Source organism: Heterodontus francisci, chromosome 9 (assembly GCF_036365525.1).
Source record: "Heterodontus francisci isolate sHetFra1 chromosome 9, sHetFra1.hap1, whole genome shotgun sequence".
NCBI lineage: Eukaryota > Metazoa > Chordata > Chondrichthyes > Heterodontiformes > Heterodontidae > Heterodontus > Heterodontus francisci.
The window spans coordinates 98,979,704-99,007,519 of NC_090379.1; the positions used below are offsets into that span (position 1 = coordinate 98,979,704).

Here is a 27,816-nt window from a genome sequence, read left to right on the forward strand (position 1 = left end):
ATCTTTTGCACTGATGTGCTGGGCTCCTCCATCGTTGAGGATGGGGATATTTGTGGAGATTCCTCCTCCTGTTAGTTGTTTAATTCTCCACCATCATTGACAACTGGATATGGCAGGACTACAGAGCTTAGCTCTGATCCGCTGGTTGTGGAATGGCTTAGCCCTATCGCACGCTGCTTCCGCTGTTTTGCACGCAAGTAGTCTGTGTTGTAGCTTCATCAGGCTGACACCTCATTTTGAGGTATGCCTGGTGCTGCTCCTGGCATGTCCCCCTGCACTCTTCATTGAACCAGGGTTGGTCCCCCGGCTTGATGGTAATGGTAGAGTGGGGGATATGCTGGGCCATGAGGTTACAGATTGTGGCTGAACACAATTCTGCTACTGCTGGTGGCTCGTAGTGCCTCATGGATGCCCAGTTTTGAGCTGCTAGATCTGTTTGAAATCTATCCCATTTAGCATGGTGGTAGTGCCACACAACACGCTGGTGAGTATCCTCAATGTGAAGACGGGACTTTGTCTCCACAAGAACTGTGCAGTGGTCACTCCTACCAGTACTGTCAAGGACCGATGCATTTGCGACAGGTAGATTGGTGAGGACGAGGTCAAGTAGGTTTTTCCCTCTTGTTGGTTCCCTCACCACCTGCCACAGACCCAGTCTCGCAGCGATGTCCTTTAGGACTCGGCCAGCTAGGTCAGTAGTGGTGATACCAAGCCACTTGGTGATGGACCTTGAAGTCCCCCACCCAGAATATGTTTTGTGCCCTTGACACTCTCAGTGCTTTTTCCAATTGGTGTTCAACATGGAGAAGCACTGATTCATCAGCCAAGGGAGCAATCTAATCAGTCCCATTCCCCAGCTGCATCTTTGTAGCCCTGTCAGTTTATTTCCCTCAAGTACTCATCTAATTTCATTTTGAAATCATTCATCACCTTTGCTTCCACCACCCTTGTAGGCAGCGAGTTCCAGGTCATTACCACTCACTGCATAAAAAAGTTCTTCCTCACATTCCCCCTGCATCTCTTGCCCAAAAACTTAAATTTGTGTCCCTTAGTCCTTGTACCATCAGCTAATGGGAATAGCTTTTCTTTGTCTACCCTATCCAAACCTGTCAGAATCTTGTACACCTCTATCAAATCTCCCGTCAATCTCCTTTGCCCTAAGGAGACCCAGCTTCTAAAACCTAACCTTGTAGCTAAAATCCCTCATCCCTGGAACAATTCTGTTAAATCCCTTCTGCACCCTCTCAAGGACCCTTTCATCCTTCCTAAAGTGTGGTGACCAAAACTGGTTGCAATTCTCTAGTTGTGGGCTAACCAGAGTTTTATAAAGGTTTAACATAACCTCCCTGCTTTTATACTCAATACATCTATTTATGAAGCCCAAGATCCCATATGCTTTGTTAATTACTGTCTCAATATGTCCTGCCACCTTTAAAAATCTATGCACATGAACCCTCAGGTCCCTCTGTCCCTCTATACTCTTTAGAATTGTGTCATTTAGTCTATATTGCCTCTCCCTATCCTTTTTGCCAAAATGCACCATCTCACATTTCTCTGCACTAAATTCTATCTGCCACTTGTCTGCCTATTCTGCTCGCCTATCTATGTCCTGTTGCAGTTGATTGGTATCATCCTCAATGTCTGCCACACCTCCAAGTTTGGTATATCGGCAAATTTTGAAAATTTATTCTATATTCCAATATCAAAATAATTTATGTATATCAAAAAAGCAGTGGTCCTAGCACTAACTCTTGGAGAACACTACTATCTACCACTAAAATAAAAGCAAAATACTGTACTATCTACCACCTTCCAATCTGAAAAACAACTATTTACCATGACTCACTGGTTTCTGTCCTTAGGCTAAATTTTTATGTAACCTGACACTGACCCTCCTATTCCATGGGCTTGAATTTTGTTAACCAGCCTTTTATGTGCTACTTTGTCAAAGGCTTTCTTAAAATTCATATAGACAACATCCATTGCTTTCCCTTCATGAAGCTTCTCTGTTACTTCATCAAATAAATCAGTTAGATTAGTCATATATGATCTTCCTTTTACAAATCTGTGCTAGCTCTCCCTAATTAACTCAAACTTCTGCAAGTGCCTGTTGATTTTTCCCCTGATTATTGTTTCTAAAACCTTACCCACCACTGATGTTAAACTGACCAGCCTGTAGGTACTAGAAATGTCCTTATACCCTTTCTTGAATAATGCCACTCTCCAATCCTCTGACACTGTCCCCGTATCTAGGGCAGATTGGAAGATTATGGCAAGCCCTTCCGCTATCTCCACTCCCCACTTCCTTTAGCAAACTGGGATGTAAGCCATCCAGACTAGGCGACTTATCGATTTAAGCATAGCCAGCCTTTCCAGTACATCCTTCCTATCAATTTTCACCTTATCCATTACCTCTGCCATCTCCGCTTCTAATGATATTTTGTCAGCATCCTCTTCCTTAATAAACACTGATACAAAGTGCTCATTAAACATTCTAGCCTTGCCCTCCACCTCTAAGCATATATCACCCTCTTTGTCACTAATAGGCCCCATCCCACCACTTACTATTTACATGCTTTTTAAGAGGATTTTTAGGTTCCCTTTTATGTTAACTGCCATTCTATCCTCATATTCTCTCTTTGCCAGTCGTACTTTCCTCTTTATTACCCCTCTTAACTTATTGCATGTGGTCTGGTTCTCGCTTGAAGAATTTACCTGACATGCATCACACGCCCTCTTTTTGTGTTTCATTATATTCTCTATCTCCCTCATCATCCAAGGACCCCTGGCTTTGGTTCCCTTTCCTTTCGCCCTTGTTGGAATGCACCTAGCCTGTACCTGAAATATCTCCTCCTTAAAGATCATCCATTGCTCCATTACAGGTTTTCCGTCAATCTTTGGTTCCATTTTACCCCCGTTAGATCCCTTCTCATCCCATTGAAGTTATCTGTCTTCCAATTTAGAAGTTCTACTTTAGATTGTTCCTTGCTCTTCTCCATTGCTAATCTGAACCTTAAGATACGATGATCACTGTTACCCAAATCCCCACAGACACTTGGTCCACTTGGCCCACCTCATTCCCCAGCACCAGATCTCGCATTGCTTCCTTCCTGTTAGACTGAGAACATACTGGCCAAGGAGGTTCTCCTGAACACATTTCAGAAATTCCTCCCTCACCTTACCCTTTACTTCACATTATCCCAGTTGATATCTGTGTAATTAAAGTCCCCCGATAGCACCACCCTATAGCTTTTGCACATCTCTGTGATTTCCCTCAGATTTGCTCCTCTATCTCTCATTATTTGGAGGCCTAGAGAATACCCCCAGTAGCTTAGTTTAGTTTAGTTTAGTTTAGTTTAGTTTAGTTTAGTTTAGTGATACAGCACTGAAACAAGCCCTTCGGCCCACCAAGTCTGTGCCGACCATCAACCACTCATTTATACTAATCCTACACTAATTCCATATTCCTACCACATCCCCACCTGTCCCTATATTTCCCTACCACCTACCTATACTAGGGGCAATTGCTAATGGCCAATTTACCTATCAACCTGCAGGTCTTTGACATGTGGGAGGAAACCGGAGCACCCGGAGAAAACCCACGCAGACACAGGGAGAACTTGCAAACTCCACACAGGCAGTACCCAGAATTGAACCCGGGTCGCTGGAGCTGTGAGGCTGCGGTGCTCATACCTTTTTTGCTTCTCAACTCTGACCAAATGGATTCTGTCTTTGCCCCCTCAAGGACATCTCTTTCTAACAATACAGTGTCTTCCCTGCTATCCCACCTCCCTTTCTCCCTTACCTGTTTTGAACTCTTTGTATCCTTAAATATTAAGCACCCAGTCCTCACCATTTTTAAGCCTAGTTTACATTATTGCCACTACATCATATTCCCACACGACGATTTGTGCTTGTAGCTCACCTTATTTACGACACTTTGTGCGTTTATTATTATTATTTGATTAATTAGAGCTCTCTGGATTTGCAATGTTCTGTAGGAAATTAGGAGTGTATCAAGCACTCTGGATTGATTGTTCCACTGTTGGTCTACGCAGAAATGGCGGAACAGCTCACTGCCTGATTTTCCACCCTCCCCACACCCTCTCCAATCCACTGGACTTTCCCAGCCTAACACCAGAATCCTTACCTCCTCTCTCCTCAGACCTCTTGCAATCTCTTTTCTTAGATATCTTCAAGTGTCAGCCATGACTGAGTGGTAGCACTTTCAGCCCTGAGTTAGAAGATTGTGGGTTCAAACCTCACTCCATAAACCTGAGCAGGCTCACATTCTCTGTAATGAGGGAGTGCTGCACTGTTAGAGGTGCTGTTTTTCGAATGAGACATTAAACCAAGGCCCGTCTGCCTTTTCAGGCTCTATTTGAGGAAGAGCAGGGGAGTTCTCCCTGGTGTCCTGGCCAATATTTATCCCCCAACCAGCATCACTAAAACAGATGATCTGGTCACTATCACATTTCTTTACACTGTATGCTATATAAATGGAAATCTTTCCTTCTTTTCTTCCAGAGGTCCCCAGGAACCCGTGTCGGATGAGCTGCAGTAACAGAGGTCAGCTGAACATGAGCTCGTGTCGATGTGAGTGCTTTCCAGGATTCACTGGGCGATACTGCCAGGGTACGTACAAGGAATGAGGAGGTGGGACCCGCTCGTCCCCTCGGACTGTGAAACTTTTCTTTGACCTTTATAAAAGAAAGACTTACATCTATCGTGCCCTCGGCATTCCAAAGCACTTTGCAGCCAGTGAAGTACTTTTTTTAAAGTGTCACTTTGATAATGTAGGGATTATGGCAACCAATTTGTGCACAGCAAGGCACCACAAATAACAATGCGATAATGACCACATCATCTGTTTTAGTGATGTTGGCTAAGGGATAAATATTGGCCAGGACAGAAGGGACGATGCTGCTGCTCTTTCTCAGACACAGCTTTGGGAGCTTTTATGCCTACCTGACAGGAGAGAGATGGCCTCAGTTTAACACCTCATCCAAAAGACAGCACCTCCAAAGTACTGCACTCAGAATGTCAGCCTAGATTTTATGCTCCCTATTTCTAGAGTGGGAATTAAACCAACAACCTTTGAACTGAAAGGCATAAGCAGTACTCACTCAGCCATAATGGAGATGAATATGGCTCTTTAGTCTATTGAATGGAATTCTAACTAATGAGATTCAAATTCTTCACTGTGGCTAAGGTTCTGTAGTATAATGGGAACAGATTGGGTCATTGAGATGTTACATATAGTCTGTCTTTGTAATAATGCTTTGTCTTTTCTCCCAGTTAGGTGCAGTATGCAGTGTATTCATGGCAAGTACAGAGAGGAAGAGTGCTCCTGCATGTGTGACGTGGGATTTGGTGGTGCTCTCTGTGGGGGTGAGTGGCAACAGATTCACATTGAGGCACAAGATGAAGGAACTCTGATAGTTGCAGAATGGCATATAAGTCAACAAGTCTCCGTAGATGGGTTCACCTTTAGCATGTCACAACTACTCAAAACTAGGGTTCGGATTAGGGATTACTGTTAGGCTTAGACATTAGGGTTAAGAGTAAAGGTTATGCTCAGGGTTTAGACTCAGGGTTAAGAGTTTAGGCTTTGGGGTAGGGTTAAGCACTAAGGTTAGGAATTGAGGCTAGGCTTAGGGGTTAAACTTAGGTTTAGGGGTTAGGGCTAGTGTTACCATTAGGTTTAAAGTAAGGTTTAGGGGTTAAGGTTGGATTTAGAAATTAGGGTTATGGTATGGTTTAAGCATTAGGATTAGGGATTTAGGTTAGGAGTCACGATTAAGTTTAACGGCTAAGGTTGGGTCTGTTTCGCTGACTTATAACTAAAACCAACTGAGCAGTCAGTCATTCTTACATCACACTGTATCACCAACACGGTGCAGTCATTGCAGAAAGGCATCTGCTTATGTTCCCAGGACTCGATAATCTGCCATTCACTTGATTGACTATAGCTCCAGATTCCCCATTCGAACTGGTTGTTCACAGGCCTCAGCACTGCTGCCCTTTAATCTGCTCAGTGAATGGAAAGTCTATGTTATCCTGGAAGGGTGAAATTTAATGGATGATGGGACTTAAAAATGGAACTTCAGAGGAGACTGACCTCCCAATTGGACCTGCTGGCCAGGTTTAAAGTGATAGGAATGTAGAAATTTCTAGACGAAGCAGACCAAGGTCCATCCAGTTTGTCTTCTACCATCCTCATAGCCACCTGATATAATGATATAGGAGTTGTTGACGAATCATAGCAATCAATCTCTGTTAATTTATCTACTGTAGACCCCAGACATGAGGTCTGTAAAATAAGAATTTAAACTCTACAATCTACGTACAGCATTAGGCCTGTCCAGTAGAGACTGGAGAATTTGAGATATTCGGAGCAAGGTGGAAGCAGTGTATATGTAATGGCCTCCTTCAAGAGGAAACCATCCATGCTTCTGATATGAGGGCAAGTACAGACATACTGTATCAAGTACTCAATGAAGTGAAGAGCTTCCAGTAATCTGGGGGCAAAGATGTGTAGTTTCCACTCAATCTGGTAAATCCCTATCCTTTCTCTATCTTGCTGTTCTGTTGCAGTACCTTTTTTTCCAAAACTGTACTTTATTCATAAAATGTTTTAAGATACATTATGTAATGTCCAATTTGAATTATTTTTCAAAGTTCAATACTGATTGATGTCTTTCAATACAGTATATGAGGTGCCTCACTAGACTGCCATTTCAGGTTATATTTACAATGTGCATTTACATTTTGTGTCGAACATTCTCTGGTGCGGATAGCCCAAGCGGTTTTACACGGCTTCCAGCCCCTCAGTATACTATGGCAGGAAGGCCTTACACTGTGGCCTTCCCCTATTGAGCCTTTGTGGCGGCTGCCCCAAATTTTTGTGTAGTCCCTCAGCACGTAGTCCTAGACCTTGGAATGTGCCAGTCTGCAACACTCGGTCGTGGACAACTCTTTGCACTGGAAGACCAGCAAGTTTCAGGCAGACCAATATGCATATTTGACTGAGTTGCTGGTGCTCCAACTGCAGTTGATCTTTATCTCACCACCACCTTCTCAAGGGCAATTAAGAATGGGTAATAAATGTCACCTAGCCAGCGACACTTACGTCCCATGAAAGATTTAAAAGAAATCTCAAGTATGTCCTTGGGAACAGCCCGTACAGCACTGAGACTTGCATTACGGAGCTGCTCGGGATGAACCTCGACAAAAAACACTCCATCTCTTTCCAAATCTGCTTTGCAAAGGCACATTCCAGAAGGAAGTGGGCGACAGGCTCTTCTCCATCACAGTCGCCTCAAGGGCAGCGTGTGGAGGCAGTGAGACATTGGTGGTGCAGGAAGGATCTGACGGGGAGGGCCCTTCTCACCACCAGCCAAGCTATGTTTTGGTGTTAGTTTGAAAGTTCTGGCGATGAGGCATTCTGCCAAATGAGTTTGACAGTCTGCTCAGGGAACCATCCGACAGGATCCACCATCTCCTTTTCCAGCAGTACCTCGAGGACATTCCGTCCAGACCACTGCCTGATGGACTTTGGTCAAAGGTGTTTCTCTACACAAACATTTCCACAAGGGACAGGTGGTACTACACGGTTCAACTGAATGGAGCATCCACGGCAACGTGACCAGACCCATCCTTCGTAACACCGGGGACAGATAGAACGTCAGCACGTAGTGACACTTGTTATTTGCGTACAGGGGGTCTACACACAGCTTGATGCAGCTACAGATAAAGATGTCCATCAGGATGAGGGTGACATTGGTTATATTTTTTCCTGCTTTATCCAGAGGTTTGAACATCATGTCCCTTGGACACGGTCCATTTTCGATCTCCAGATAAAGTGGAAGATGGCTTGGGCGACCGTCACAGCACAATATGGGCCAGACCTGCACCATGTATAGCAACACCGAGAGCGCCTTGCACCTGATGACCAGGTTCTTACCCACAATGAAAAGGGAACGTTGCTCCCATTGCCCAGTTTCTGTTTTACCATGGCTGCTCACTCCTTCCAGTTTCTGGCACATGCCCAGCCCCTCCGCACCATATCCCCAGCACCTTCAGGTAATCTGACCTGACAGTGAAGGGGACAAAGGATTGATGCCCAGTTCCCAAAGAAAAGGCCTCGCTCTTGCTGTGATTTACTTTGGCTCCCGAAGCCAGTTCGAACTGGTCGCAGATGCTCATCAGTCTGCTAACTGATCCAGATCCGAGCACAAAACAGGGGCATCGTCCATCAACATGGAAGCTTTGACCTGAGTGCCTCTGTAGCCTGAGGTTGTCACCTGTCTAATGCCTACATCCTTCCTGATGGACTCGGCAAAAGTTTCGATACAGCAAATGAACAAGACGCACGAGAGGACAGCCCTGCCGGACTCCAGATTTGATTGGAAAACTTTCCAATTCCCACCAATTGATTGAAACTGCTCCACTGATGTTTACGTAGAGCAGTTTGATCCAATTGTGGATTCCATCCCCAAATCCCATTTTGGAGAGCATTTCCATCATGTATGTGTATGATATTCTGTCAAAGCCCTTCTCCTGGTCCAAGCTGGTGAGGCAGGTGTCTGCCCCCACTGTCCCGTACATAGGCGATCGTATTCCTGAGTAGTGTGAGACTATCAGACATTTACCTGCTGGGTACAGTACAGGTCTGATTGGGGTGAATCGCTAACTCCAGAGCAGACTTGGCTTGGTGATGACCTCAGACAGAATTGTGTGGACTACATTAAGCAGTGAGATGGGCCGCCAATTTCTGATTTCCGCCCTCTCCCCCTTCCATTTGTAGATGAGGGTAATGAAGCCTTTCTTCCTGGATTCTGACATGCTGCCGGCCAGGAGCATACTCTCACATACTTCCAGCAGGTCTGGGCCAATCCAGTCCCACAGTGTCGAATACAACTCAACTGGTAAACCGTCGCTTCCGGGAATTTTACTCGTCTCGAAGGACCTGATGGCCTTTGTCAGCTCATCCAGAGTTAGCAGTTTGTCCAGACTCTCCTGCATGTTGTCATCTAAGACCTCCGTGATAGATGACAGGAAAGACTGGGAGTCCTTGCTGTCTGTGGGCTTCATGTCGTACAGCCCAGCATAAAAGGATTTGCTGATCTTTAGTATGTTGGACTGCGGAGAGTTACTGAGCCATCCTCCTCCTTCAGGCTGCTGATCACAGAACTCTCTCGATGTACCTTTTGGAAGAAGAAACTCGAGCACATCTCATCCTGCTCAACGGAGCGGACTCTGGACAGGAAGATGATCTTGGAGGCCTCCATGGCAAAAAGTGAGGCCTGCTGGCTCTTCACCTCATGGAGATCCTCCTTGACCTCGACCCCCATCGACTGCAGCCGGAGAAGATTTTGCATACTTTTCTGGAGTCGAGACATTTCCCTCTGTCTCTCTCTCACCTTCTGAACACCTTTGAAGATGAAGAACCTCTTGATGTTCGCCGTGATCACCTCCCACCAGTGCACTGGAGACTCAAAGAGAGTTGTCACGGTTCTCCAACCTTTGTAATCCCTTTGAGTTCCTCAATGTTCTCTGGGGTCAGCAGTTTCACGTTCAGCTTCCATGTCCCTCTGCCAACCCTCTGGTCATCCTGTAAGTGACAGTTGGCCAGTAGGAGGCAGTGGTCAGAGAAGAACACTGGCTTGTCATCGGTGGATCTAACCATGAGCGCTTGGGACACAAACAGGAAGTCTATCCTGGAACAGATGGACCCATCTGGTCTGAACCAGGTGTACCTACACTGCACTCCATCTGCAGGGTTGCTAAAGACGTTATGAAGCTTGGCGTTTTTTTACTGTTTCCATCAGGAGTCAGGACACAGCGTCCAGTTTGCTGTCGTCATTGCTGGATTGTCCAGCTGCATTGATGATGCAGTTGAAGTCACCGCCTAGAATGACCGGCCTGGACGTCGCCAGCAGCAGTGGGAGCTGCTGAAGGACAGTCAGCCACTTGCTCTTTAGAGCTGGGACGTACACGTTGATTTACCGGAGCGGAGCGTTTTTGTACATTGCGTCCGCTAGAAGGAGGCAACAGCTTTCCTTAACTTCGGAGATGATGAAGTTGCCTCCATGTAGCAGAATACCCAGGCCTGAGGAACAGGAATCATTTCCCCCTTGTGAGAAACATAGCCCACTTAATAATAATTTACACCAAGTCAAACTCTGAAGAAGTAAGTTTATTTAACGTTCTTGCAAGATCGGGTGTCCTACAAGCAGGCACACCGATCAACATATTCAGTTCATGTTTATACAATACCAATCCATTTGTCCACGCCTTTAGTTTACATTATTGGTTATAACATATTATGACACTAACCTATCCTATGGTTGCTACAGTCTCCTCCTCTGTTTACTTCTCCCCCTACTCTAACTTTCTAGCCCCTAACTCTTGTTTTTGTTTTACCTTATTTGGCTCTCCATTGTGTGTTTTAACTTGCAGCTGTCAGCCTTTATCTTAGTGGGGCAGTTTCTTATTCACTACATCCTTTGTTCTAACTCTTGCTGTTTCTCTTTTCTCTGCCTAAGCACAATTTTTAACTGCCGTACTGTCTCAAGGTCTTTACTTACATACCCTTATCAGTTCTCTTTTTCAGTGATTTCATTATGTTGTGTAGAAATGACTTCTCGGTAATTTTCCACAAGCTGTAGAAACAACATTTCAGTATTTCTTATTCTCACAATTCCCCCTTTTCTTTTACTTAATCCTTGTTGTTTTCTACATACTGAGGAGGGGTCTCATATGTCCTCTCAAATACTCTGAGCATTATTTCAGCCGCCTTCTCAATGTCTGTACTCCCGTTGATACTATCCATTCTGTCATTTGGTTTCGGGCCTTGAATTCATCAGGTACCCTTCTTGGGACCCCTTTGGAATCCAAGTACACCTGGTCGTCAAAAGAGTTTGCTATCGCTTCCCTTTTACCCCTTTCCCTCGTTATTATCTTTTGTTTCTCAAATGCCAAGGTGAATGGTATTGCCAATTGAACAATTGCGCACGTCCCCTTCCACTGGGAGGGTAGGGTCTGTCTCAGGATTTTCCCTCCGCAATACCACCATAAATCCACTCTGGGGACATTCAATGATGAGTAGCTCCCTCCCCTGACTCTTCCAGTTACGTCCTCAGTCTCTATGCATGACTTCAACTCTCCCATATTTCTGGTTAGCTTCGCACCATGTCGACTTACGCATGATGTGTGATTCACACTGGTGGCTAAAAATGAAGGGGGAGTCCTTGAATCTTTTTTCTCTAGGGGAGGGAACATTAATGACAAGGATATGCAAGTTTGAATACCCCAAGCCGTCTTATCCTGATATAGGGCTAACATGCATTCCATGCCCTTTCGGTCACGCTCCCACCCCAGCGGGAAAGGTACTACTTGAGCTATCGGTCTACCAGAGGCACAAGCATAGCAATTGTTTTTGTTCAAACTTTTTACAGTATATTTTATCCATTCTACCCAGGCATTTGTGTCCCCGTAACCGGTTTCTATCTCAATTGTCTTTCTCAGGTCCTTTACCTCTATTATTTTTACTATGTTAGGATCGTTATGAGAAGTCCTTTTTAGTTTGTTAGATGGTTTACCAGTCTTATCTATTGTTACCTGAAAACAACATTTTAATTCACCTTTCTTTTTCCCTTCTCTAACTGTTACTCCAAACACCTTGTTGTCTAATTGGAAGTGGATAGTTTTGATTTGTCGTTCTTCTGTTATTGAGCCATTCCGATGGCGTTGGATGGATATTCCACCAGTCGTTTCTGTCCACTCGGTTCTTTTTATTGTCAAATATATAGGGTTGCATTCCTTATCTGGACAATCTGGGCCTGGTTTTATGGGGCTCTGGTGAATGGATATAATTGGTGGGAGTGGGTCTCCTGTTAGTAGTCCATCCCCATAATAATGGAGGGACTCCACATGATAATTTCTTTGGTTATGTATGCCCCCACATGGGATTAGGAAACATAAGTCTACTTCTACCACCTGAGGGTCCTGGCTCTTGGGGATTTCTGTGTACCGTTGTCCCCGTCAGTTCCGTCCCACATTGTTATTTTTCCCATTACTGGGATGACTAATACTGCATACAAAAACATCCAACCCATTTTATTTCCTGGCTACTTTTGAAAAGAAAGAGAGAGAGAGAGAAGGTACACAATATTACAGACAGTATTTCCGCGCTCGCGAAAAAAAAAGTTCGTTACTCAAAGTCTTTTTAGCTTTAGTTTCAATGGTTCTTCTGTTAATTTGGTTGTCCAAGTTCCTCCCTCGGCCGGGGGTTGTACCGGCCCCTTGATTCTTGTGTAGTGGGTCCAACCTCTTTCTGCCGTTCTTATGGCTGTTTCAGTGGTTAGGAGAGTCTGGTATGGTCCTTCCCAGTTCAGTTGTAGTTTAGTCTCTTTCCACGATTTCACCAGAACCCAATCTCCTGGTTGGATCTTGTGTACTGCAAATTCGAGAGGTGGGGTCTGTGCAAACAGGCCTTGCTTCCTGAGGAATGACAATGAGGAAGACAACGCCAGTATATAGTTCTTTAGAAATGAATCTTTAGTTTCTAAGGTTGGCATCTCGCCCCTGGTTCCCATATAGGGTAATCCGAATAGCATTTCATAGGGGACAGTCCCACATCTTTTCTCGGGGCTGTCCGAATTCTGAGTATCGCTACAGGTAAACATTTTGTCCAGGGTAACCTTGTTTCAAGTACCAGTGCCATGCCTTTCTGCTCACTTCCACATTCCCCCCTTTTATCATTCTATGATAACCTTCTCTCTACTGATCAACTTATATATGATTATATATATTCACTAGGATTATGTGGATCTATTTACTCAAATAATATTTAAACAGTATAATATAAAAGCAAATATAAAAAACTCAGCAACTGCTGAATCAGAAGGGTAGGCTGAGCCACCCTCTAACAAGGGGGCGTGTATTAGCCTGGTCGGTATGTTTTTCATTCTAACTTTCCCCTAGGATTGTCATGTCTGGGTGATCAGAAGAGTGCTGTTGAAGTACAATGTCTCTCTCTCTCTCTCTCTCTCGCTGTACCAGCTGCAAGGCCAAGTTGCCTCTGCAGCCCTGAAGTTATGAAGTCATTTCTGATGAGCTGTCCCTCCCTGCAGCACTGAAGCTAGCTTGTTAGCAATACATGACTGATTAATTGTTTCATCTTAAATGTTCCCATGTAATTCTGTTCTTAAAAATTCTAAAATCTAAATTCTGTTCTCACAGTCCCCCCTTTGATTCTTCAAAACATTTTTTAAAAATCAATCCTTTGATCCCACCTAGGTGCCTTTAATGGTCTCTATTTGTCTAGAAACAGCCTTCAACACCCAGAGGGGTCGCACTCAATACGTCGCCTGCTTGTGCCATAAGAGGGGCCTGCGGTAACTCTGTAAAGGCATAAGTTTTGCAGGGGCTTCAACTACTTGTTTACAACATAAAAGGGTGGAACACTTGTACAATTACCATCTCATTTAAGCTTCACTGTTTTTCTCTGGCTTCATCTCTATTAACGAAAACTTTCTGCGCTTCTCTGAGCATTTCGTCCAATTGTTTTTCACTCCATCCATCTATCTTTTGAATTTTCTTTTGGATGTCTGGCCATGATTTTGTTACAAAATGGACTCGAAGGAGTCCTTGGGCAACCGGGTCTTCTGGATCTAAACCTGAATATTTCCTCATTGTGTCCCGTAATCGCTGTAAGAAATTTGAGGGAGTCTCATCCTTTTCCTGTCTTACTTCGAAGGCCTTATTCAAATTTTGTGACTGCCAATCCTAAGGGGTCTTCTACGAGGACTTTCATTTCCTTTTTAAACGCTCTTACCTCTCCTGACGTTAATGGTGCACTAACAAATCCAATTTCATTATTTCCTATTGCTACCTCTCTCAAGGGCATCATTGTCTTAGGAGACTCTCTGTCTCTATCGTCGTCGTTATCGTCGGGTTTAGGGGTGGTCCTTCTTGCTGTCCTTAGATCATATTTGGGTCTTTTTCTCCTTGGTTTTTGACTCTAAATCCCAATACTCCAACATCCGTCCCAATGGACTTTCTGGAGGGATGTTGCCGGCAGACTTTCCTTGTCTCCCATCGTCTTCCTTTTTAGACGATTTATTTCCCATGGTCTACAGTATTCACCTCCTAACTGAAGGGTCTTGTACCCTACGGTATTCACCTCCTAGCTGAAGGGTCTTATACCTTACGGTATTCACCTCCTAACTGAAGGGTCTTATACCATACAGTACTCACCTCCTAGCTGAAGGGTCTTATACCCCATAGTATTCACCTCCTAACTGAAGGGTCTTGTACCCTACAGTATTCACCTCCTAGCTGAAGGGTCTTATACCTTACGGTATTCACCTCCTAACTGAAGGGTCTTATACCATACAGTACTCACCTCCTAGCTGAAGGGTCTTATACTGCCCCACAGTATTCACCTCCTAACTGAAGGGTCTTGTACCCTACGGTATTCACCTCCTAGCTGAAGGGTCTTATACCTTACGGTACTCACCTCCTAACTGAAGGGTCTTATACCATACAGTACTCACCTCCTAGCTGAAGGGTCTTATATTGCAGGACTGTAAAATTCACTCCTCAAGGACTTTTAGTACTTAGAAGGTCTTATCTTACAGTTAACCATAAGTCACCAAGATAATACTTAAAAGTCGTTTTTCTTACCTTGGTCCGTGCACGGAGTTGCCTGACTTCACGTGTGTACCTGCCGCACTAAATACACATTCAGAGTGACTTCCCTAGGATCGTTTTCAGTCGATTACTCGGGTCCGCTACCAACGAGAGAAACGAGACCGTTTTTAAATTAACGGGACGCGTCTTCTCGTCTGTCGTCGGCCGCGGTCCCGGCAATGATGAAGAGATCCCGGACGAGCCCCCAATTGTGAGAAACGTAGCCCACTTAATAATAATTTACACCAAGTCAAACTCTGAAGAAGTAAGTTTATTTAACGTTCTTGCAAGATCGGGTGTCCTACAAGCAGGCACACCGATCAACATATTCAGTTCATGTTTATACAATACAAATCCATTTGTCCACGCCTTTAGTTTACATTATTGGTTATAACATATTATGACACTAACCTATCCTATGGTTGCTACAGTCTCCTCCTCTGTTTACTTCTCCCCCTACTCTAACTTTCTAGCCCCTAACTCTTGTTTTTGTTTTACCTTATTTGGCTCTCCATTGTGTGTTTTAACTTGCAGCTGTCAGCCTTTATCTTAGTGGGGCAGTTTCTTATTCACTACATCCTTTGTTCTAACTCTTGCTGTTTCTCTTTTCTCTGCCTAAGCACAATTTTTAACTGCCGTACTGTCTCAAGGTCTTTACTTACATACCCTTATCAGTTCTCTTTTTCAGTGATTTCATTATGTTGTGTAGAAATGACTTCTCGGTAATTTTCCACAAGCTGTAGAAACAACATTTCAGTATTTCTTATTCTCACACCCTGACCTGATCAATGGCCTGTGGGACCACCATCATGACCATTTCGTCTATATGCTGAAGTGTAGTATTCCGCACTCCTGCAGAAACAGCAGGTCAGCCTTGACGAGATACCCCAAGGTCAAAACTCATCGCACGTTAATGGAAGCAATCTTTAGACTCATTAAAACTGGAGGTTGTTTACCACTCCAGGTGTCTGTGCTAGTCCCAGCCCTTGGGTATGTTGTTACTTATTGTTGCAGTACCAGATAGTTGCCATTGGAAGTTCTCGGAGTGATATTAAATAGCTTTCTGTTCACAATCTGTATTGCACTCTTGTTAACTGGCCTTTAGCTATGTGAAGTGTTTCAGACAATTTTAATTTGTAACCGATTGGTAAATGATTGAAGGCGAGTTTTGCAATCATAGAATTAAACAACCAACAACAACAACTTGCATTTATATAGCATCTTTAAGGTCGTATAAAGTCCCAAAGCACTTCACAAGAGTGTTGTCAGACAAAATATGACAATGAGACACAAAAGATATTTGACCTCGTCTTCACCAATCTGCCTGCCGCAGATGCATCTGTCCATGACAGTATTGGTAGAAGTGACCACTGCACAGTTGTTGTGGAGACGAAGTCCGGCCTTCACATTGAGGATACCCTCCTTCGTGTTGTGTGGCACTACCACCATGCTAAATGGGATAGATTTCGAACAGATCTAGCAATGCAAAACTGGGCATCCATCAGGTGCTGTGGGTCATCAGCAGCAGCAGAATTGTACTCAACCACAATCTGTAACCTCATGGCCCAGCATATCCCCCACTCTACCATTACCATCAAGCCAGGTGTTCAATGAAGAGTGCAGGAGGGCATGCCAGGAGCAGCGCCAGGCATACCTCAAAATGAGGTGTCAACCTGGTGAAGCTACAGCACAGCACTATCTGTATGCAAAACTGCATAAGCAGCATGCGATAGACAGAGCTAAGCGATCCCATAGCCAACGGATCAGATCTAAGCTCTGCCACATCCAGTCATGAATGGTGGTGGACAATTAAACAACTAACTGGAGGAGGTGGCTCCACAAGTATCCCCATCCTCAATGATGGAGGAGCCCAGCACATCAGTACAAAAGATAAGGCTGAAGCATTTGCAACAATCTTCAGCCAGAAGTGCCGAGTTAATGATCCATCTCAGCCTCCTCCTGAAGTCCCCAGCATCACAGATGCCAGACTTCAGCCAATTTGATTCACTCCGCGTGATATTAAGAAACGACTGAAGGCACCGCATACTGCAAAGGCCCTGACAATATTCCGGCAATAGTACTGAAGACCTGTGCTGCAGAACTTGCTCCGCCCCTAGCCAAGCTGTTCCAGTACAGCTACGACACTGGCATCTACCCTGCAATGTGGAAAATTGTCCAGGTATGTCCTGTACACAAAAAGCAGGACAAGTCCAACCCGGCCAATTACCGCCCCATCAGCCTACTCTCAATCATCAGTAAAGTGATGGAAGTTGTCATCAACAGTGCTATCAAGCGGAACTTGCTTAGTGACGCTCAGTTTGGGTTCCGCCAGGGCCACTCAGCTCCTGACCTCATTACAGCCTTGGTTCAAACATGGACAAAAGAGCTGAACTCAAGAGGTGAGGTGAGAGTGACTGCCCTTGACATCAAGGCAGCATTTGACCGTGTATGGCATCAAGGAGCCCTAGCAAAACTGGGAATCAGGGGGAAAACCCTCCACTGGCTGGAGTCATACCCAGCACAAAGGAAGATGGTTGTGGTTGTTGGAGGCCAATCATCTGAGCTCCAGGACATCACTGCAGAAGTTCCTCAGGGTAGTGTCCTAGGCCCAACCATCTTCAGCTGCTTCATCAATGGCCTTCCTTCAATCATAAGGTCAGAAGTGGGGATGTTCACTGATGATTGCACAATGTTCAGCACCATTTGTGACTCCTCAGATACTGAAGCAATTCGTGTAGAAATGCAGCAAGACTTGGACAATATCCAGGCTTGGGCTGATAAATGGCAAGTCACATTCACGCCACACAAGTGCCAGGCAATGACCATCTCCAACAAGAGAGAATCTAACCATCTCCCCTTGACATTCAATGGCATTACCATCGCTGAATCCCCCACTATCAATATCCTAGGGGCTACCATTGACCAGAAACTGAACTGGAGTAGCCATATAAATACTGTGGCTACAAGAGCAGGTCAGAGGCTAGGAATCCTGAGGTGAGTAACTCACCTCCTGACTCCCAAAAGCCTGTCCATCACCTACAAGGCACAAGTCAGGAGTGTGATGAAATACTCTCCACTTGCCTGGATGGGTGCAACTCCAACAACACTCAAGAAGCTCGACACCATCCAGGTCAAAGCAGCCCGCTTGATTGGCACCCCATCTATAAACATTCACTCCCTCCACCACCGACGCACAGTGGCAGCAGTGTGTACCATCTACAAGATGCACTGCAGCAATGCACCAAAGCTCCTTAGACAGCACCTTCCAAACCCGTGACCTCTACCAACTAGAAGGACAAGGGCAGAAAATGCATGGGAACACCACCACCTGCAAGTTCCCCTCCAAGTCACACACCATCCTGACTTGGAACTATATCGCCGCTCCTTCACTGTCGCTGGGTCAAAATCCTGGAACTCCCTTCCTAACAGCACTGCAGGTGTACCTACCCCAAATGGACTGCAGCGGTTCAAGAAGGCAGCTCACCACCACCTTCTCAAGGGCAATTAGGGATGGGCAATAAATGCTGGCCTGGCCAGCGACGCCCACATCTCATGAATGAATAAAAAAAAGAGACATGAGGACAGGTGACCAGTAGCTGGGCCACAGAGGTACGCTTTAGGAGTGTCTTATCGAAGAGAGAGGGGTCGAGAGACAGAGAGGGTTAGGGAGGGAATTCCAGAATTTAGGGCCGAGGCAGCTAAAAGCACAGCTGCCAGTAGTGGAGCGATGACAAAAGAGGATGTGCAGAAAAACACCATTCAGCACATATGGCCTATAAGGAGGCTATTTGGCTAATGGTGCCTGTGCTACTCTTTAAAAAAACAACTGATTAGTTCCACTAATGGGTAACGTGAGATGATAACCCATTTGGGAAAGACAAAGCTTAATTGAATAGTTGTTAAAGCGAAGGTGATTCAAATCTAAGAACTATACAGTGGAGACAGTTAAGAAATAGGTGCCAATTTAAGATTTCTGTTTAAGTAATATTTTCTGGTAGCAATTACAATCCATTTTCACAAATTTTTTTGTCCTGTTCTGTGTGTGATAGAATTTTCACTTCGGAACGTTCTATAGGAATCCAGGATGCCTGATCATCACATCCAATCATATAGCAGACAGGGTGGCTGTTCAGCCCATCGTGTTTGCCCTGGCTGTTTGAAAGAGCAATCCAATTCGTCCCACTCTTTCTTCATACCACTGCAAATTTTTCCTTTTAATTCCTAATTCATGCATGGCTTTTCCTTCACAGAAAAGCTGGAGTTTCCATTCCATACCTGCGATATCCGGATCGACGGGGATTGCTTCATGATCTCTCCGGAAGCAGACACGTATTACGGAGCCAAGAACAAATGTCTGGTAACAGACCAAACTGGACAAGCCTTATTTGAAGATTCTCTGTATTTAACTCTTGCTGTAGCTACCCTGGGGGTGTTTAAAGGGACAGTGTTCTAACCTGTTTCTTTTTTCTTTTTTTTCTGGGAGTGTTTGATGGGGACAGTGTGGAGGGAGTTTCACTCTGCATCTAACCCTGTTTTTTTTCCCCTTACAGGTGGCCTTTATACCCCAGGTCCCTTTTTTGTCAAGGATCCTTTATTCACCAGATCCCCTTTGTTTGCATTTTAAATAAATAACCTTATTTAAAAACAGATAAATAAAACCAACTCAAATTAAAATAGCATAGTCTGAATCTATAATGCACTCCAGCCCCCGCGGTGCCCACCGGTCGCGGAAGGCCTCAAGCGAACTAGCGGACGCCGCATGCTCCCTCTCCAGGGACATCCGGACGCAAGCATAAACTGTGAAGAGGGGCAGACAATCAGGTCAGCGGACCCCCCAATGGCTTGCTGCCTGGACCTGTGAATTGCTACCTTGGCCAGGCCCAGAAGCAGACCGACGAGGAGATCCTCCTCCTGGCCCAACCCCTCTGCAACGGGAGCCCTAAGATCAGGAGCGTGGGGCTGAAATGCAGCCAAAACTTGAGGAGCTGCCCCCTTAAATATTAAAATAGGGGCTGCAACCTCGCACCCTCCATACATACATGGAACATGGACTCGTCCAGGCCACAGAAATTACAGGCAGCCTGGGGGGCCGTGAACCTACTTAAAAGCCTATTGCATGGGACCACCCTGTACAGCACCCTCCACCCCAGGTCCCTTATGTAAAGGGGGAGGATTCCCACGTAGACAGACCTCCACCACAGATTCTTCTCGCCACCAGATGGCAACACAGACTGGCATGGTGTGTCTGGGCAGCAGACAAAGGCGAGGGAGAGGAGAATGTTCAGAAGCAGTCCGTAAGGAAACCCATCCATGCAGTGTGGAATGGCACAGAGGGCATTTCCAAGAGGCGGCTCAGGTTATGTGGGACCACCTCCCAAGGAGGGTTTTCAGGCCTGGGTCCAATGAGCAGTTCTGGTCAAGTGGGTGTCAGCTCGGGCGGGAGCACTCCATACTCCCAAGCCCCCTTGACACCCGCAGTGAGAGGCGTCCCAGAGGCTTTGGCTACTCCTCCACCTGTCAGTCCACCCCCAGAGCCGGCCACTAGGACCGCCAGAGCCTTCCCCTCTGCCAGCAGGGGAGCACACTGACTGGAGGCGACCAACTTCCAGACTCTGAATGGATCCTGGTAAAAGACAGGCAACTCCCTCAGAGAGGCAAAAATTGCCGCTGGAGGCTGTTGTGTCTTCTTGAAGGCAGTGCCCCAACGGAAAAAAATAAGTTGCCCGCACGCACCATCTAGGAGGATGCTCGATGTACAGGTATCTCTGCAGGGTCCGAAGGCAGAGAGGCATAGCCTGGGTACGGACGCACACCAGCGACTGACCGCCTTCCTCAATCAGGAGACTCAGGACTGCAGCAGAGACCCAGTGTTTCCTCTTACCTCAGAAGAAATCAAAAAGCTTCTTCTGGATCTTGGTGGCAAATGCAGGGTGCGGGACCAAAGTGACCAATCGGTATAACCGCATCAAGGCCACTAGTTGGTTTATGACAAGTGCTTGGCCCTATAGGAAAGCACTTGGAACAGTCCTGTCCAGTGCCCTAGCTGAGTGGTGACTTTCGCTTCCAACTCCTGCCAGTTTGCCAGCCAGGCTTCCTCAGCGGGGCTCAGATAGACTCCCAGATAGAGGAGGTGCATGGTGCTCCACGCAAAAGACGTTAATTCCTCCAGCATGGAGTCCACCCACTACTGACCCACCAAGAGTCCGGAACATTTCTCCCAATTGACCCTAATGGAGGATGTGGCAGAAAAGATCTGCTGGCACTCGTGTACTCTCTGCAAGTCAACAGGATCTGTGACCCTGAGGAGCACGTCATGGTGTAAGTCGAGAGGGTGACCCGCATGCCTGGCCTGTGCAAGCACAGGAATGGCTCCACGCAGATGGTATATAATTGGCCAGATATGGGACATCCCTGATGTACTCCTCTCCCAAAATGAAGGGGCGTCATCAAGGAACCATTAACTTTGACCAGACACTCTGCGGCGGCGTACAAAAGTTGTACCTGGGCTACAAAATGCGGCCCAAGTCCAAACATGCGCAGAGTTCCAAAAAGATATTCGTGATCCACCCTGCTGTCGAACACCTTCTCCTGATCGAGGGAGCAAAAGGCGACTGACAGATCAGTCCTCTGGGAAAGATGGATCAGGTCCCAGATGAAGGCGCTGGAGTCGGGATGGAGATTCTGCTAGACGTCCACCAAGCTGAGGGAGCTGATCACTTCCCCCAACTTCTCCAGTGATGCTTGGCTGTGCTGGGGACCAGAGTGATCCCTTACCTCAAGGGTATAGTTGAAATCCCCCCCAAGGATGACGCACTCTCCGCTATTGATGGAGCTCAAGTGAGCGGACACATCTTTAAAGAGGCGCACTTGCAACACGGCAGGCCTGGGCGCGTACACATTCACAAAGTGGAGCAGAATGCTACCCAGGCGATTGGCAAGGTGGAGCAAGCAGCCTGGAACAAGCTCCTTGACCCCCAAGATCTCCGGCTAAAATGTCATGGCCAACAAGATAGTCACCCCACTAGAAATCTTCTATCTTGGCATTTCTTCGCAGATCAGGATTTTGAGAAGGTTGTAGTCATCGGTTGCAGGCCTGCTGGTGGCTAGTCAGGCCTAACCGCGACCGGCAGATTGTCCCACAGCGGATGCAAGTGAAAGTGCATTCGTTGCGGAGGGCAATTGGATCTGTCCTTCTCCTCCTTTTCTCTTTCATGCTGGTTCTTTGCTCAGTCTCAAAGGTGTCTGTAGCCCTCCTGATGTAGCATCTGCAGGCATCACGATCTATGGCCTGCACTTTCCACTGGCAATGGTCGATGTGGCACACAGAGAGGGACTTCTTCAGGGAGTCCTTGAAACGTTTGCATGGGGCCCCTCTGTTCCATTTACCAGTGGTCAGCTCTCCATACAGCTTGGGCAGGCGACTGTCGTCCATCCGGGCAACGTGACCTGCCCAACGCAGCTGGCTTTGCAGGAGGATGGCCTCGATGTTGGTGATGTTGGCTGTTTCCAGGACTTCAATGTTTGTGATGCGGTTCTGCCAGCAGATCTTGAGGATGCTGTGGAGGCAGCGCTGATGGAAGTGCTCTAGAAGGCGTACATGATGGCGGTATAGGACCCATGCCTCGGCGACAAACAGAGGCCGACTATGGCTTGTATGCTTTGAGTTTGGTCTGTGCTCTGAGGCTGTGGTTACTCCGCACTCGTTTGCAGAGTCTCTTTGCTTTTGAAAGCCTATTGTCCACTTCCTTGTCTATAATGGCAACAAACAAGATGACACTCCCCAAATAGGTAAATTGCTTGACGTCATTCAGCTCGGTTCCCTTGATGACAATGCTTGGTGGCTTATATTCTTTTTGGGGTGCGGGCTGATGCAGGACTTCAGTTTTCTTTGAACAGATTTTTAGTCCGAAGTGTTGTGACACCTCGGCAAAACATGTTATACGTTGCAGGTCTGACTGACTGTGAGCCTGAAGACACCTGAGGTTGAAAAGGCCTCCCTCAGTCTGGAAGCATACGTAAACTCCCTCTTTAAGGTCTCCCATTGCCTGCTGCAGCATCATGCTGAAAAAGATGGTGAAATGGGTCGGGGCCAGCACACATCCCTGCTTCACGCCATTGGAGATTCGGAAGGGACTCGAGAGGTCGCTGTTGTGCTTGACCCGTCCGTACTGATTTTCATGAAACTGCTTCACCATGGCCAGGAACCTGGGTGGACATCCAAGAAAATCCAAAGATTTTCCAAAGTCCATCTCTGCTCACAGTGTCAAATACCATGGTGAGGTCGACGAAAGTGATGTACAGGTCTTTGTTTTGCTCACGACACTTTTCTTGTAATTGTCTGAGTACAAATACCATGTCTGTGGTGCCTGTTTGCTCTGAAATCTCACTGGCTCTGTCGGTGGTTTTCTTCCGCAATGGTAGGCACATTCCTGATCCCAGAGTTTTTCTGGAGTGGAATCAGCAGTGAGATCAGGATGTTCCAGTCTAGTCTGTAAGGTTGCTTGATATCTATCTCTGCAAGATGACGTTTGCAGGTTGCTGACTCGAAATTTCTTTGAGGTTTGTCTCTAGGCCTGTTCTTGGGCTTCGGCTTGAAGTGGGAGTTCATCTTTGAACAAACGAGCCGGTGGTCTGTATGATAGTCAGCACTGGGCATGACTGTAGTATGCAGGACGTCCTTTAGGTCACACTGGCACACCAAGATGTAATCTATCAGGTGCCAGTGTTTAGAACGGGGATGCATCCATGTGGTCTTTAAGTGATCTTTTTGTTGAAGGAAGGTGTTGGTTATGGACAGCTGCTTTTATGCACAGAGTTCCAAGAGTAAACGTCCATTTTCATTACAGTTCGCAACTCCATGGTTTCTGAGCACTCCCTTCCATGCCAGGCTGTCACGGCCCACTCTGACATTGAAATCGTCAAGGATGACAATTTTGCCCTTGGAAGGGGCATTCTGGATGGGTTCATGGAGATCTGTGTAGAGCTTCTCTTTGTCAGCTGGGTTCACCTTCAGAGTTGGAGCATAAACACTGATGAGAGTTGCATGCTGCTGGTCTTGGAAGGGCAGGCGCAGGGACATGATACTTTCGGAATGGCCGATTGGCAGGCTTGAAAGTTTAGTGGCGATAGTCTTCTTCACCATGAAGCCGACACCAAAGAGGCATTGTTCACCTTGAGGTCTACCTAACCAATAGAGGGTGTAGCCAGCGTTGTGTTCTGTTAGACTGCCTTGCTCTGAGAAGTGGACCTCACTCAGGGCCGCTATATCAATGTCTACTCTAGCCAGCTCATGGACCACCAGGATTGAGCGTCGTTGGGGGTGGCTGTTATCACCAGAGTCAAGCATTGTTCTCATGTTCCTGCAGGCGAGTTTCAGAATTTTTCTTCTTTTCCCACCTTTTAAAGTGAGGTTAGGAATTCGCGTTTTCTTCTCTGTCGCAGTTTGGCTGCATTAAGAGATGCCCGTTGACTGCAGCAAGCCAACTGAGTGTTAGGGAGATGAGCATTTTATAGGCCCCTCTCCAATTCAGGAGCAAGCAGTGCTGTTCTTCAAAATGGCTGCTTGGTCACTCAGGGTGCTACCGGGTGATGATCTGCAACCAGGTCATCATCAAAACAAACAATATCCTGAGCCACCTGCATGCAGGATTGGAACTGCGGCTGCCAGTGCCATCTTGCACCTGACGTTTTCTCCCCTTTCCCATAACTACAAGACTTGCTTGTTGAGTTGCATTTGAGGTGGATCTTTCCTTCCTGCCTGCGCAGTGGTGCTTTAAAGTGGAGTGCAGTTTGCGCTGACTGACCCCACCCTTTAAGCCTGGAGCTCATCTGTTGTGGCCCAGTGAACTGGGATAGTGGCAGCGAGGGCTCCAAGACATAAGTTTGGATTCAGAGTTTCCGTCTCCTAGTTGGGTTGCTGACCAAGGTTTGAAAGGACCCACATTCCCATGCTATTTTATCCATTGCTGGTATACCAACAACCATAATACACGCAATATGGTGTGACACGCCTTTTGTCCAGAACATGATGGTCACTTGAGCCACTTGGAATCCTTCCACCCTGTTCAGGTAGAGGCAGTACCCTTATATTTTCAGCCAACTGCATCCTATTTGTAGGATGGACTGGAATTACTTGTTCTCATCTACACCCAGCTCTCACTGCTGTCTCCAAGGGCCACACTCTGGTACGCAGTCTCAGCTGGCGAGCGAAATGAAGTGAGGGGAGAACATGACACCCACCCTGCCATTCCAGGAGCCAGGTGGCTTTGTATCCCATAACGGTGTGGGTTTCCTGAAGAAAGCTCACCGCATACCTCCCTTCCCTGAGGACTGAGAGATTGTAAAAGCTGTGGCGAGAGCCCCTGCTGCTGTTGATGTTGAGTCTGGCTATGGATATCCTCATGTTAAAGGTACTTTGATCCCGTCACCAACACCTTACTGTGAGGTGGGAGTGGAAGTGCTCGTAGCCTTCCACTCCCCCAGCAACCCAGAGAAGAACGCATTGAACTGGTGCCACACAACCTTTCTCATGTCCGCGCCCTTCCCCACCTTTTTAAGGGCGGCACGGGTGGACTCAATGATCAGCACAGATCCAATCACCAGTCAAGGGCCAGCTGAACTTTATTGTGGCAATCCCTGCTAGCAGCAAGGAAGTCCCAGAGATCCACGGTAGGGATGAGAGGAGACTTAGTAGGGGTCACGAGGGAGTCCACCACCTCACTGGCGATGGATTCAATATCGTCCTCCATACCTCACATTGAGTCCCCATCCTCCTCCAGGTAGTCACTGCTAGCGGCCAACACACCCATCACACACTGAGGGGCAGACATCCCTGTTGCGTCAGCTGGTCTTGCCTCTGTCACACTCTCACCCCCGGGATTGATGGCGGAGGAGTCCTCCCCGGGTTTCTCTGGGGAAACTGGGCCTCTGGGAACCAACGGTTCAGGACCCCTCCCCGGCTCTGTCCCCAGGCTAGTGAGCGGCCCAGAGGAGACTGTTGTTCTCAACTCCAGAAATCCAGCCAGAGCCGGAACTGGAGGCAAAGAGAGGAAGCCATCTCCAGCCACACCAGTGCCCACAGGCCCAGCAGATGGGGCACCATTTACAATGTTCACAGTGTTCAAATCTCCTTTTGGGTTCGGTTTATCCCGGGCGGCAGTAACAGGCAGCTGAGGGGATTGATCCACACAGGTCCCACCCCCAACCCCAGCCAGGACACATGACCCAGTGGCAGATGGAATGTTGTCGCCTGGAGGGGTCCACAGTCTCCTCCACCACAGGCATGTCCCCTCCCCCTTCCCCAGGAGTGACCAAATTTACTGGGGCTTCCCCCTCGCCTTTGTCATGAAGGCTACAGGGCTCCCACTCAGTGCTTGAGGCTCTGATGGTGCCGGTGGTGGAGGGAGCCCAAGGACCCGTGCCAAGAAACAGACTCAGTTCCGCAGGGCCCTCATCAGAGGAGCGCCACCTCCTTTTATTCCAGGAGGGGCGCAGAGGCTCAGAGACCTCCATCTCAGTAGAGGTCTCTGCTTCTACTTCTGCACCCTCCTGCCCAGATTCCTTGAGCCTGGGCTCCCCAGGATCAGACCTAGGGCTGACCTCAGGCACAGGTTGTTTTTCTGTGGCTGGGGGCACGCCTCCAGATGTTTTGTCTTGCACCGCGCCTTCCTTCCACCCGGATGGGTTCCCCGCACCCCCACCCCTCGCTGGAGACCATGAAAACCACTGCTTCTGAGGGAGACCAGGAGGAATCAGTCTTCGCAACTATAATAATAGAGAGCAGTCTTTTCACTGGTCTTCTGTTTGCGTGGGTGGGGTATGTCTTCACGCAAGGCAGCTGAAGCTGCTCAGGCACACTGCTCCAATGCTATGAGAGAAAAAGATCTCTTCACCTGGACAGCTCCACTGTCCCAGGCCTAGTTGGGGTGGGGAGGGAGCTCCCTATTCTATGGTGACAACCAACACAGGAGGCCCCTACTGAAACAGGCAACCCCACCGTGGTTCTTCTGGCCTCTTCTTTCCCAAACACCCAACAGTCAATAAAAATGACTTCAGTGCTCCAACCAACCTCACAAAATATCTTTCAGTTCTTGTGTCTTCCTGTTGCTTTCCTTCGGTGACAAAATAAGTAGAAAACCTTCCTCTCAGTCTCTGTCTCTCCCTCCCTGCAACAGTTACACAGCACATAGCCCACAGTCAGCTGAACCTCATTGTTGCTCACTGGTGCTGAGCAGCTTCAAACAGCCAGCGGCCATCCCAGTACTGTACCTGCCCTAGAAGTGTTTGATGAGACAGTGTAGAGTGAGCTTTACTCTGGATCTAACCCATGCTGTACCTGCCCCAGGAGTGTTTGATGGGACAGTGTAGAAGGAGCTTTACTCTGTATCTAATCCATGCTGTTACCTGTCCTGATTGGACAGTGTAGAGGGAGCTTTACTCTGTATCTAACCCATTTTTTTTTATTAAGGTGGCCTTTATACCCCAGGCCCCTTTTATATATTTCATGTCGAGGGGGCCTTTATTCCTCAGGCCCCTGTATCTAACCCATGCTGTACCTGCCCTGGGAGTGTTTGATGGGACAGTGTTGTGACGGAAAACACACTAGCCAAAATGAGACATATTAATGTCGTCATATGGAACATTATCTTTCAATGGTTACTGGACTTGAAATAACTTGATTAAAAAGACCACAACAGTGGCTGAAAACATGCCTGTACATTTGCATTCTAGAAGACAGTTGCATGAAGAAGATAATGCGAGTATTCACCGATTCAATTTGCCAGATGGATTTTTGTCAATAGTGATGATCAAGAGACATTGAGAGTCATTGAGCCAGTATCCCAACTCCCCATTGAGAGTGTCTGGTTAGCTTGAAGAAATCCACAAATCTCGCAGGCAGGGCTGCACTAAACAAGGATCTAGTCACATGACTAACCTGTTGGCTGGGGGTTTTTTGAATTGTGCCCGACACAGAACAGTTTTGGAAGAAACTGCAACTGAACTTCAAGAAGAGAGCATCTCGCTCTCTCACTGTCTCTCACGCAAAGTTCCAGGGACCCACAGAAGTAATTTAAACCTTAAGACAGAAGACCAGCGAAAGAAGTTTGAAAGTGTGCA

At 46.9% G+C, this 27,816-nt stretch overlaps 1 protein-coding gene across 1 annotated transcript in view; it reads left to right on the forward strand.

Moving 5' to 3' along the window:
- LOC137373932 (C-type lectin domain family 18 member A-like) overlaps positions 1 to 27,816 on the forward strand; it is a 108,269-nt gene that overhangs the window by 61,939 nt on the left and 18,514 nt on the right. The window contains exons 6-8 of the mRNA XM_068039581.1: positions 4,528 to 4,635; positions 5,299 to 5,391; positions 18,951 to 19,057. Of these exons, the coding sequence (XP_067895682.1) occupies positions 4,528 to 4,635; positions 5,299 to 5,391; positions 18,951 to 19,057 (308 nt within the window). The remainder of the gene's footprint in view (positions 1 to 4,527; positions 4,636 to 5,298; positions 5,392 to 18,950; positions 19,058 to 27,816) is intronic.